This window comes from Heptranchias perlo, chromosome 23 (assembly GCF_035084215.1).
Source record: "Heptranchias perlo isolate sHepPer1 chromosome 23, sHepPer1.hap1, whole genome shotgun sequence".
In the NCBI taxonomy this organism is placed as follows: domain Eukaryota; kingdom Metazoa; phylum Chordata; class Chondrichthyes; order Hexanchiformes; family Hexanchidae; genus Heptranchias; species Heptranchias perlo.
In genome coordinates this window covers 26,509,283-26,522,409 of record NC_090347.1, presented here as the reverse complement: position 1 = coordinate 26,522,409, position 13,127 = coordinate 26,509,283, and the positions used below count along the sequence as shown (strand labels likewise).

Below are 13,127 nucleotides of genomic sequence, written 5' to 3'. Positions count from 1 at the left end.
TTTTATTATTCTTTCATGGGATGTGGGCGTCGCTGGTAAGGCCAGCATTTATTGCCCATCCCTCATTGCCCTTGAGAAGGTGGTGGTGAGCCGCCTTCTTGATCTCCATCTCCAGAGACCAAAGCTGTGAATGGGGAAGACATTAGTTTTGAATCTGCGAGAGCACATAACCTGCCAAAACACCAGCTTGGATTTACTGGGATAATAAATCTTTACGTTGCTACTTTTTCTTTCTGCATTAACATTATCGGCTTCCTCCCGATATCCCCACCATCACAGAAGCCAGTCTTCAGCCAATTCGAATCGCTCCACGTGATTTCAAGAAATGGCTGAGTGCACTGGATACAGCAAAGGCTATGGACCTCGACAACATCCCAACTGCAGTGCTCCAAAAATAGCCGCGCCTCTAGCCAAGCTGCTCCAGTACAGCTACAACACTGGCATCTACCCGACAATGTGGAACATTGCCCAGGTAGGTCCTGTCCACAAAAAACAGGACAAATCCAATCCGGACAATTACCGCCCCATCAGTCTCCTCTCAATCATCAGCAAAGTGATGGAAGGTGTCGTCGACAGTGGTATCAAGCAGCACTTACTCACCAATAACCTGCTCATCGAAGCTCAGTTTGGGTTCCGCCAGGGCCACTCGGCTTCAGACCTCATTACAGCCTTGGTCCAAACGTGGACAAAAGAGCTGAATTCCAGAGGTGAGTTGAGAGTGACTGCCCTTGACATCAAGGCAGCATTTGACCGAGTGTGGCCCTAGTAAAATTGAAGTCAATGGGAATCAGGGGGAAAACTCTCCAGTGGCTGAAGTCATACCTAGCACAAAGGAAGATGGTAGTCGTTGTCCTGGGGCTGAGATGATTGGCCTCCAACATTGCTGGAGGAGTTTCTCAAGGCACTGTCCTAGGACCAAACATCTTCAGCTGCTTCATCGATGACCTTCCCTCCATCATAAGGTCAGAAATAGGGTTGTTCGCTGATGATTGCACAGTGTTCAGTTCCATTCACAACCCCTCTGATAATGAAGCAGTCCGTGCCCACATGCAGTAAGACTTGGACAACATCCAGGCTTCGGCTGATAAGTGGCAAGTAACATTCACGCCAGACAAGTGCCAGGCAATGACCATCTCCAACAACAGAGAGTCTAACCACCTCCCCTTGATGTTCAACAGCATTACCATCGCCAAATCCCCCACCATCAAAATCCTGGGGGTCACCATTGACCAGAAACTTAACCAGACCAGCCACATAAATACTGTGGCTACAAGAGCAGGTCAGAGGCTGGGTATTCTGCGCCAAGTGACTCACCTCCTACTCCCCAAAGCCTTTCCACCATCTACAAGGCATAAGTCAGGAGTGTGATGGAATACTCTCCACTTGCCTGGATGAGTGCAGCTCCAACAACACTCAAGAAGCTCGACACCATCCAGGACAAAGCAGCCCGCTTGATTGGTACCCCATCCACCACCCTAAACATTCACTCCCTTCACCACCTGCGCACTGTGGCTACAGTGTGTACCATCCACAGGATGCACTGCAGCGACTTGCCAAGGCTTCTTCAACAGCACCTCCCAAACCCACGATCACTACCACCTAGAAGGACAAGGGCAGCAGACACATGGAAACAACACCACCTGCACGTTCCCCTCCAAGTCACACACCCTCTCTTCATCGTCGCTGGGTCAAAATCCTGGAACTCCCTACCTAACAGCACTGTGGAAGAACCTTCACCACACGGACTGCAGCAGTTCAAGAAGGTGGCTCACCACCACCTTCTCAAGCGCAATTAGGGATGGGCAATAAATGCTGGCCTTGCCAGCGACACTCACACCCTGTAAATGAATAAAAAAAGTCACATCACACAGTCAATCCCCTTTAAAATTTTCTTTGCAATGCAATGACTTATGATATAGCGCATATTATTATGGTTCCTTCATTGAGAAAGTTTTAAAGAAAAACATCCACTTCATATGTACATGAAACCTTGTGACATGAACACCGCCTAGGTTTCCTTTATCAAGCCATTACTTTTAAGCAATCAGTATTAACAAGTATGTGTACTGATCTCAAGAATCTCGATGGCCAAGTCATGAAGCTACTTTGACAGTCGTCAAACAGCCTGCCAGCACTCACTGAAAAATGGCCAGGTGGGTGAGGTACTGGAGTCCTCTCCCAGTAAAAGTCAGTGTCTTCAAGAAAACAGGAAATAAAAGGGGAGACAGTGTTGCATCATTTCAGTCGAACTTAGGCAAAATTAAATTTCCTTTGCCATTTTTGCTCCTTTCTCCCTAGAAAGTGTGAACTGCAGGTACTCACACCATTTCCAAGTAGCCGGCCTGCACAAGTGGGGCTAGATAGGGAGTGCTGGCAAGCTATTCGACTGTGGGGAACAGCACATCCAAGCCAGATCCTATCCTCACCAGAAATCAACATATGTACACTTACAAGCAACATCACTGTTTATTAATCAGGAGTAGGAATCCTGGGTGATTTCCCCCACCCACTAGCACTACATTGCAGCCATTGTAGCACTGTTACTGCCATCTAAGCAGAGATCAGCTAACTCCATGCAGATTGGAAATCAAACCTCGGACCCTCTGGTCTGTGTGGCTCAGTTAAATGTTGACCCCCAAGTAACCAAAAAAAAATCCCATTTAATAAATGTCTTTTAAAGCAGCAGTTTTTAAAAAAATTGTAACATTATTTTATAAAGCTGTGCTTCAATTAAACACTCCAGAATATCAAAATATGTATGATACTGTAGCTACAAAAACATTTCCAAATATTTGTACCGTGTTCAACCATTCATATCAGCGATTCCAATATAGCAGTTTGTCCTTAAACTTTCAAGATTGTCTGGTAGTTCTTATTGCAGAGCATTGCATTTAATTCAGAAAGGAAAAAGGGAGGTCTTTTAAATTGCAGTCCAGACTGTTAATGCAGCTTGGATTCACCCTCGTTCACCAGGCCTCAACCATGCCACTTTGGATGGAACATTTCATCTTGGCTCCCAGAAGCTGGGGGCAGAACAGGAAGGGAAAACAAAAGGAATATATGAAGACTAGCCAGCTTGCAAAATTAATCTCCTGTTGGCCAGTCATGGTGCAGCACCATGTCATTTGCAATGAAGTCACAAGATCACAAGGTAATTATGGATGAGGAAGGCCAATCAGCCCTTCTCAGTTCATCCATCCAAAATGACCCTAAACTCATGCTCATTCCAACATCCAGTTGATTCTTCAATGATTCCAGGGCTTTCGTCTCCACTATTCTATCTGGGAATCCACATGTTCTCACTCATTGTGGTAGGTTCTGACTTTGTACAATTGTGTACAACGGATGATGGTGAATTGGCAGCCCCTTTTATATCTCTCCTGATTTAGTCTGGAGAGATGTAAAACCGGCGACTGATTCGCTATCACCAATTTTATACGGTTGCACGAGGTCAAAATCTACCCCACTGTGTGAAGAGCAACTTCCTGATATCAATCTTAAATTTACCTTTTACTAGTTTGAACCTCTACCCCCTTGTCCTGCTCTCAATTTAATTTGAAGTAATTTTCCATTTTTACCTTTTCTATACAATTTACAATTTCTATATGAGTTTCACCAGTCTTTCCTCATAAGTCAGACCTTAAGAATAGGGATCAGCCTTGTGGCTTTTCTTAACATTGCCTCCAATGCTTGAATGTGCCTTGTGCCTTGGTGACCAGAATTGGACACAGTGCTCAAGGTGTGGGCTGAACACAGTCCTGTACAGCTTGATCACAATTTTCTCTGACTAGTATTCTTCTGATTTGGCTACGGTTCAACATTCTAATGGTTTTGATGCTTGCTGCTTTGCATTGGTTGGATATCTTGAGCGCCAAGTCTACTAAAACTTCTAGGTCTTTTTCAATGCCATCCTTAGTTATTTCAGCACCATTCATTGAGTACATCTGCTGCCCATTTTCACCTCCAATGTGCACTATTTGCATGTGTCTATTAAATTTAATCTTCTATTCCATGACTCAAGTCTCTCCACTCTCACAATGGGTGACAGAAATGGTGATCTAATATTGTAGACAACAAGGTTACAATTGCCTTATTTCTCTTTTTAAAAAAAACAAGTTTCTAAAACTGGTTGAAAGACAAATTTTGCTACCAAATCACACAAAAGTGTTTTTTGATATAAAGTGGGTTCTTTATCCACACGAGTTAAATGTGATTTGATGAACCCTATTCTCAAATTAAACAAAATTGCATGTACGATTGTGGAAGTTTTACCCGACCACAACAATTTGAAAGCGTTGCAGTATAATTAGTGCAAGGATTGCCAGAAAAGCAATTCATCAGGGAATAGATGTTTGGAAGGTGCGATATTCATCTTCACAATTGTGCTAACAAGGGGCATTCAAAAAAAAACTTTAAAAATGAATTCTTAAGCACAAAATAAACGCTGATGAATGCAGAAATCGAGTGTCCCAACAGGTGGATGGACTGAAACCTACCGCAGAAGGTACACTTTCAGCTGAAATTGGTAAACAATTCTTAGGTACAGAGCATGTGTACAGATACTGCACACGCCACATATTTGACATAAGTAGATGCTACGCCTTGTGATTTGCTTCATAATTTTTTTTTAAAACACTGGCGAACAATCTGTAATTTGCCAAGAAATATCAATCATAGTCTCCAATTAGATTACTCAGCCAAAACACAAGGATGAGCAGATAATAAATGTAAAATCTAGCTGGATACAAACTATGAAATCGTCTAACAAACTAAAATGTGAACAGAAAAAGAATTGCCTAATACAATAAGAGCATTTTGAAATATACTAGCATATCAGAAATGTTAGTTTTCTTCTCATAAATCAACATTCTTAATAAAGGACAAATAAAATGTTAAATCTAAACTTGATGCTCTGTCCCACAAGGAGAATAAGTCCTCATCAATAATTGTTAAATGTCCTTACAGGATTCAAATACATGTGTGAAAGAATGCAAGGTCGAACTAATGAAAGATGGAGATTATGGAATACTTCTCATGTGCAAACTATAAAACGGTCATTTCCTACCATTTTCCTATATCATAAAGCACAACAATCATGCTCTCTTGGTTCCTGACTTTTGAGACATTCGGACTGGTTAGAGTAATCAGCAGATATTCAATAGTTTTCTTCTAGTATTTATGGGGAAACTAAGTACCATCACTGACAGGCACTTACCCACAGACATCTTCCGGTAAATAATAAACAAACACTCTATAGACACTTGAGGAAATCTTTAGATCCCCACCATGATTTTATCCCCCCAAAAGCCTTCACTTTGAGAAGCAGAGATACTAAAGAGCATCTTCTCCTGGCTTAATTACTTTGCTTCATCCGCACAGGGACCTTGCAGTTATGCTGTGTGAATATTTCAATAAATGGATCAACCCACACCTCTGTTAAAACAGCAAACAAAGGAATTTCATGCAAATGAGTTAGCTAGTCACAAAGTGTAATTTGTAAGTAAGGGTGTCTGAGGTAGATGTGCAGGAGAACTGTGAGTAAGCCCATGTTGCACCCTCCATGGCACCACGTATTGGTGTGTAAACAAACTGTGCCACCACACTGTGCTCAATATTGCAGTTATTCATTAAGTCTGCTATGATTTCACAGCTCACTGAATATGGTAGTTATGAAAAATTAGGAATAAAATGCTCAATTGGTGACTACTTTATGCCACAAGTAAGAGATTTCAAATTGGCATTATTTCAAGATTGGATATTGGAAGAAAAATACAGAATTTTTACATAATGTCCAAAAGAAAATTTAGATGCAATAACAGAATGGGTTTTTATTAATGAGGGATTACAAACGAAACCTTCTTTGCTATTAACATTTATAACCTATGACAATGTTTATAACCATACTCTACAAAATACTTGCAAAAGCCATCAAAACAGTTACAATACAGTTCTTTAAGTCTAGCAGAAGCCATAAGCTCATACAACATAATGACTATGCACAGCTTCACACCAAAAGAACTATCATTCATAGCTAATATATATTTTTTCTGCAACAATAATTATAATACACTGTTTTACCTGACTATTGTGTAAAGTTAATTACACCCATAAAGTTTTGAATAGGTTAGTTATATTCCTGGAATTATCCTTACTTAGCAAATAGTAAAATATTTAAAGCCTCATGTTGTTTAAAATTTCTCTACTAAATTAATATGTAAGATATAAATGTTACAGGAAGAACATGTGTCCAGAACATTTGATCAACTGTTTTTGGGGAATATTTTTAACAGTTCAACCAGACTACTTCTCATTTCTGCATTTGCAATTGTCCATTGTGTCCTTCTCAATAAGACACTGTGTAGCTTGTAAGAGGAGACATGGGTAATAAAAGAACCAAGCAGGCTGTGTTAACTCACCTTAATGGAAGGCTTCGACTTTTTGTTGGGTGAACAATTGAGGTCTTCATGAACTCTGTTCAGTAACCACAGAAGGAACTCAAGTGCGTCGTGCTGAGAATTCCCACGAAATTGGGACCCATATTTTGCTACTATGTTCTGAAATAAAACAAACATTCTTTATTAAAACAAGACAGGTCCACAGTGTTTCAAAAGGTGAAAAGTCAGAGTCATTGAAGCCCTTGGAGTTAGTCAGCCGACAGTCCAGAAATCACTTGTGCAGCAGAAATAATATACATTAGATGAACTACCCTAGTAACCCTGTCTCCCAGTGGAGATGAAAAGCAAAATAGTGAATGCTGGATATCTGAAATAATAACAGGAAGCTTTGGAAATGCACAGTTCTGCCAGCATCCAAAGAATGTTGATGAAGGAACTTGTGAGAAACGTTGACTATCTCTTTTCTTTTGGACGCGGCTGGATTTGCCATGTGTTTCCAACATTTTCTGTTTCCCAGTAACTAACCAGCATAATTAATTTGTTTAGTTAAAAAAAATGTAATAAACTGCATTTTAACAAAAAAAATTTGCAACTTTTCATTGAAAACAGTTCTAAAACACAATCGGCATTATGAACTCTCATACATGTCATATTACTAAATTTATAATAAGTTGTTTTACAACAGTATTACCTAATTGCCATTTTTTCAGTATAATAACAAAGGAGTACATTTTGCTTTGCCTGAATAAAATGCCAAGCGCCTTTAATTTTATGGAAAACAGTGAACCCAAATCATGGTGGTGGGTACATGCCATTTTGCTCCTGAAATTTCCCTGCAATCCAAATTTGATTCCAGAAATGAAAGGAAAATGGCTTCTCATGATACATGGCCACACTTTTCTTATCTACATTATCTCTTTACCAGCATAAATGGCAAATTGATTCAGCTCTATGAAAACAAAAGTTAGAAAGACTGCTTCATGACCAGGACATTGAGATCCTGATCAAGAGTGTTCTGGGAAGATGCGTTGAACCTCTTGGGCTGAGGGGCCACAAGCTTGCACCAAATTCAAAGAGCACAGCAGCAGATTGCCAACCAAATCAACCTGAAGATTGGCCATGAGGAGCATCTGGTAGGAAAACTAGAAGTTCTATGACTTGAAAAGGACACAAAGGGTAAGGTAAGAGCAAAAACCAAAGGTAATATGAAGGACACTTATGAGTGTTCATTTTCAGTGACCTTTGTTGAAGATCTCAAATAATGCAATCTTCCCACAGACAAATGATGAATGTAATATTAGACTGCACATCAGCCTCCATTGTTCGTTCATACTGCTTTCATGCTTGAAGGCCAAACTTGCACTGAACAAGAGGACAAGGAGTGCAACAGATATTTGATGATCCCAGGAAAAGCCTTTTAACAGAACATATTCAAGTCAGGTAGGAAGGTATGATCAACTGTATCAAAGGCAGCAGAGAGGTCAAGGAGGACAAGGACAGATAATAGGTCATATTCACAGAGGATATCATTTGTGACTTTGGTTAGGGCCATTTTGTAGCTGTGGCAGGATTGGAAACCTGATTGAGGAGGTGATGATGACTGTTGTGAAAGGGAGAGGGGCAGAACCTGTGGAGTGGGAACCATTTACAATGTCAGCAAGCATGGGGGCCAGGAAGGCAAGATGGTGGTCACCAGTTTAGTGGGAATGGGGTCATGGAAGCAGGATGTTGGTCACATGGACAAGATGAGCTTGGATAGAGCATGAGAGGAGATAGGAGAGAAATTAGAGAAGGACACAGGTTCAGGGCTATGGTAAGGAGCAGGTTTGGCTTGGTGGGAAAGGGGTTTAGGCTGTAGGTTTACCACACATAAAGCTGTTAAGGAGCTAACAGGTAGAGGGAGAAGGTCCAACAACCTGAATGTTCCTTATGTGTTCAGTTAGGGTAGAGGTTTTAGTGGGCCTGCTTTTTTACAGAGGGGATGTTAGGACACATGCACCTTGCTAAGATCCATACCTCCCAAGCAGTGCAAGGAATGGACAACTAGTTGTCTGTACTGCACTCGACACTGAACATGAAGCAACACCAGTAGTAACTGCATTATGACCATAATAACAAAGGCATTGAAGACATTCAAGTAGATATAAATAAATAAATACTTCTTTAAATTCACTGCATCCAATATCTGCGGTGACAGAAAACGAATTCTTTGGCAGCTGCTGTGCGCAGATGCTTTTCGATGGGCGAAGTTCCACTGACATGTGTTTGTCTGCATAATTGAGTTGCATTACTACTGAAAAGCAAGTTGGTGACCAACAAGAACGTAATAGATTCTGCTTATCTATGTGGAATTTCTTTTGCTATAATATACGCTGGCAGTAGAATCAAGGGCACAGTTCTATTTAGGACATATCTGTCCTTCAGATGAGATATTAAACCAAGGTACCAGTTTGCATGTTCTGATGGTTCAAATATTTGTAAAAGATTCCATGACACTGGCCAAAGAAGAATAGGGTGTCCGAGCCAACATTCCTCCTTCAACCAACATCAGCAAAAAGTAAAAGCAAAATATTGAGGATGCTGGAAATCTGAAATAAAAAGAGAAAATGTGGGAAACACTCAACAGGTCAGGCAGTATCGGTGGAGAGAGAAACAGAGCTGATGACCTCTCATTAGAACAGGAAAATGTTCGAGATGAACAGCTTTTAAGCAATCGATAAAGTCCCTCATAAGAGACTGTTAGCTAAAGTTGAAGCTCATGGAATTGAGGGCAAATTATTGACCTGGTTAGGAAACTGGCTGAGCAGCAGAAGACAAAGAGTAGGGATAATGGGCAAGTACTCAAATTAGCAGGATGTGACTGGTGGTGTCCCACAGGGATCTGTGTTGGGGCTCAACTATTCACTGTATTTATTATCAACTTACATGAGGGGATAGAGAACCACATATCCAAGTTTGCAGATAGTCTGCAAAGCTAGGCAGTGTTGTAAGCAGTGTAGACGGAAGTATGAAATTACAGAGATTAAGTGAATAGGCAAAACTGTGGCAAATGGGTTTCAATGAAGGCAAGTGTTAGGTCATCCATTTTGGACCTAAAAAGGATAGATTAGAATGCTTTCTAAATGGTGACAAGCTCGAAACAGTAGAGGCCCAAAGAATCTTAGGAGTCCATGTACATCAATTAAAATATCATGGACAGGTACGGAAAATAATCAAAAAGGCTAATGGAATATGGCCTTTATATCTAGGGGACCAGAATACAAGGGGGTAGAAGTTATGCTACAGCTATACAAAGCCCTGGTTAGATCACACCTGGAGTACTGTGTTCAGTTCTGGGCACCGCACCTTAGGAAGGATATATTGGCCTTGGAGGGAGTGCAGCGTAGATTTACTAGAATGATACCTGGACTCCAAGGGTTAAATTACAAGGATAGATTACACAAACTAGGGTTTATTCCCTGGAATTTAGAAGATTAAGTGTTGAGTTGATCGAGGTTTTCAAGATATTAAGGGGAACTGATAAGCTAGAAAGAGATACACTATTTCCGCTGGTTGGGGAATCTAAGACGAGGAGACATAACCTAAAAATTAGAGCCAGGACTTTCAGGAGTGAAGTTAGGAAACACTTCTATACACAAAGCGTGTTAGAAGTTTGGAACTCTGTTCTGCAAACAGCAGTTGATGCTAACTCAATTGTTAATTTTAAATCTGAGATTGATAGATTTTTGTTAACCAAAAATTTAGGGATATGGGGCTAAAGCAGGTATATGGAGTTAGATCACAGATCAGCCATAATCTCATTGAATGGTGGAACAGGCTCAAGGGGCTAAATGGCCCACTCCTGTTCCTATGTTCCTAGTATAGAGAGCCAGGGAAAAGGGGTAAGGATAAAAACAAAAGGGAGAAGGGCAGGAGTGATTAAATGACAAAAGTGATGATGGTACAAGGCAAAAGGAGGTGATAATGAGGCAAGTCTCGAAACAAAAGACGCGCTGTTTATGGGTGTTGCTGGCATAGAATCATTACCATATTTGTCTCCATAACAAACACTACACTTACAAAATACTGATTCATTTGTGAATTTGTTTCAAGATGTTTTAATGTGAAAGGCCTTATATAAATACAGGTTTTTTTAAACCAAGATATAAAAAAATAAAATGACGGAATCGTCTTCTCAAAAATTTCATTGCGAACAAATCCAGCACAGATTTGTTAAAGGCAAATTGTGTTTAACTAATTGGATAGAGTTTTTTGATGAGGTAACAGCGAGGGTAGATGAGGGCAATATGGACTTTCAAAAGGCATTTGATAAAGTGCTGCATTATAGGCTTGCCATCAAGATTAAAGCACATGGAATAAAAGGGGCAGTAGCAGCATGGATACAGAATTGGCTAAGTAACAGGAGGCAGACAGTCGTGGTAAACAGTTGTTTTTCAAACTGGAGGGAGGTGTACAGTGGTGTTCCCCAGGGGTCGGTACTAGGACAACTGCTTTTCTTGATATATATTAATGACTTGGACTTGGGTGTACAGGGCACAATTTCAAAATCTGCAGATGACACAAAACTTGGAAGGATAGTGAACAGTGAGGAGCATATGATGTGGAGATGCCGGTGATGGACTGGGGTGGACAAATGGAAGGAATCTTACAACACCAGGTTATAGTCCAACAGTTTTATTTGAAAATCACAAGCTTTCGGAGGCTTTCTCCTTCGATCCACACTCACCTGACGAAGGAGAAAGCCTCCGAAAGCTTATGATTTTCAAATAAAACTGTTGGACTATAACCTGGTGTTGTAAGATTCCTTACAGTGAGGAGGATAGCGATAGACTTCAAGAGGATATAGGCAGGCTGGTGGCATGGGCGGACACGTGATAGATGAAATTTAATGCAGAAAAATGCAAGCTGATACATTTTGGTAGGAAGAATAAGGAGAGGCAATATAAACTAGAGGGCACAATTCTAAAAGGGGTACAGGAACAGAGAGATCTGGGGGTATATGTACACAAATTGATGAAAGTGGCATGACAGTTTGAGAAAGCAGTTAAAAAAGCATACTGGAATCCTGGGCTTTATAGATAGAGGCATAGAGTACAAAAGCAAGGAAGTCATGATGAACCTTTATAAAACATTGGTTCGGCCACAGCTGCAGTATTGTGTTCAGTTCTGGGCACCGCATTTCAGGAAAGATGTGAAGGCCTTCGAGAGGGTGCAGGAAAGATTTACTCGAATAATTCCAGGAATGAGGAACTTCAGTTACGTGGATCGAGTGGAGAAGCTGGGGTTGTTCTCCTTGGAACAGAGAAGGTTGAGAGGAGATTTGACAGACGTATTCAAAATTATGAAGGGTCTGGACAGAGTAGAGAGAGAGAAACTGTTCCCTTTGTCAGAAGGGTCAAGAACCAGAGGACACAGATTTAAGGTGATTCGCAGAAGAACCAAAGGTGACTAGGATTTTTTTTTTATACAGCGAGTGGTTAGAATCTATAATGCACTGCCTGAGGGGGTGGTGGAGACAGATTCCATCATGGCCTTCAAAAGGGAACTGCTAAGCACTTGAAAGGAAAAAAATTGCAAGGCTACAGGGATAGGGCAGGAGAGTGGGACTAGCTGGATTGCTCTTGCACAGAACCAGCATAGTCTCGATGGGCTGAATGGCCTCCTTTCATGCTGTAACCTATGATTCTATAACTGATAGCCTCCTGAAGTCCATCAAACTTCATCACTGTTATTGCTTTTAACTTTTCCCAAAGCCTTAAGCATGCAATATCTGAAGAGTGGGTACATAGGAATATAGGAACAGGAGTAGGCCATTCAGCCCTTTGAGCCTGCTCTGCCATTTGATAAGATCATGGCTGATCTGTGATCTAACTCCATATACACCTGCCTTTGGTTGCCAAAAAGCTATCTATCTCACATTTAAATTTAACAATTGTACATTTCAATGAGAAAACTGAAGCAAATCTAAAAACAAACTTGTTGTTGCTCTTAAACACTACTCATCTTTAGATGACTGAGCCATACACCAGTCTTTATTTTTTTTTGTAAAATAACTAAGGAGGTCTGGAAATTCATTAATGTGTTTTCTTGCTGGAGAAACTTGCTACCAGATTCATGAAATAGAGCAGAAAACAAAAACCTCAGTAAATATGCAATAGAAATTAACAGGTCAGTTAAATTTCACAAGGTACATGTGCATGCAATTCACATTGGCCAAGAGGTGCTAGACTACTTCCACAATGCAGTTTCACACCCACGGCAATATAACTGCAGCCCAGTGCAAAAACCAAGTTTGAAAGTTACGAGGAAGTCCATTGTATTTCATTTTTTATGTTAGGAGGCGTTGGCACTCTCCTAATATTAAAGTTAAACCAGAAGCTGGTGAGCAGAGCTCTTGTAACTGAAAATTCAGATGCAGAACCATTGCAGGGACTGCTCCGAGACTGGTAACTGCAGCATTAACAATTGCATGGAGGTCTGCATAGAGTGTGAATATCTCAAAAGATGTTTAATTGACACAATTACCTACAGGAAGCAATCAACAACCCCATTTAAAGCAAACCTCTGATCTCTATTCATTCTCATTATCAGTGACTGTATGGTAACGTTTTCCTCAAAACCACTCCTTTTGAATTTCCCACATCCACTTTGCAAATTACTTATGTCAAAACAGGAATAGTTGCACTTTCAATTCGTAACTCCACCAGAGGCGAAATCAATGTAACTTTTCAA

At 40.6% G+C, this 13,127-nt stretch overlaps 1 protein-coding gene across 1 annotated transcript in view; it reads right to left on the bottom strand.

Annotated features, from left to right (window-relative positions):
* Window positions 1-13,127, bottom strand: part of usp43a (ubiquitin specific peptidase 43a) — a 356,354-nt gene that overhangs the window by 341,607 nt on the left and 1,620 nt on the right. The window contains exon 2 of the mRNA XM_068004243.1: window positions 6,417-6,554. Within this exon, the coding sequence (XP_067860344.1) occupies window positions 6,417-6,554 (138 nt within the window). The remainder of the gene's footprint in view (window positions 1-6,416; window positions 6,555-13,127) is intronic.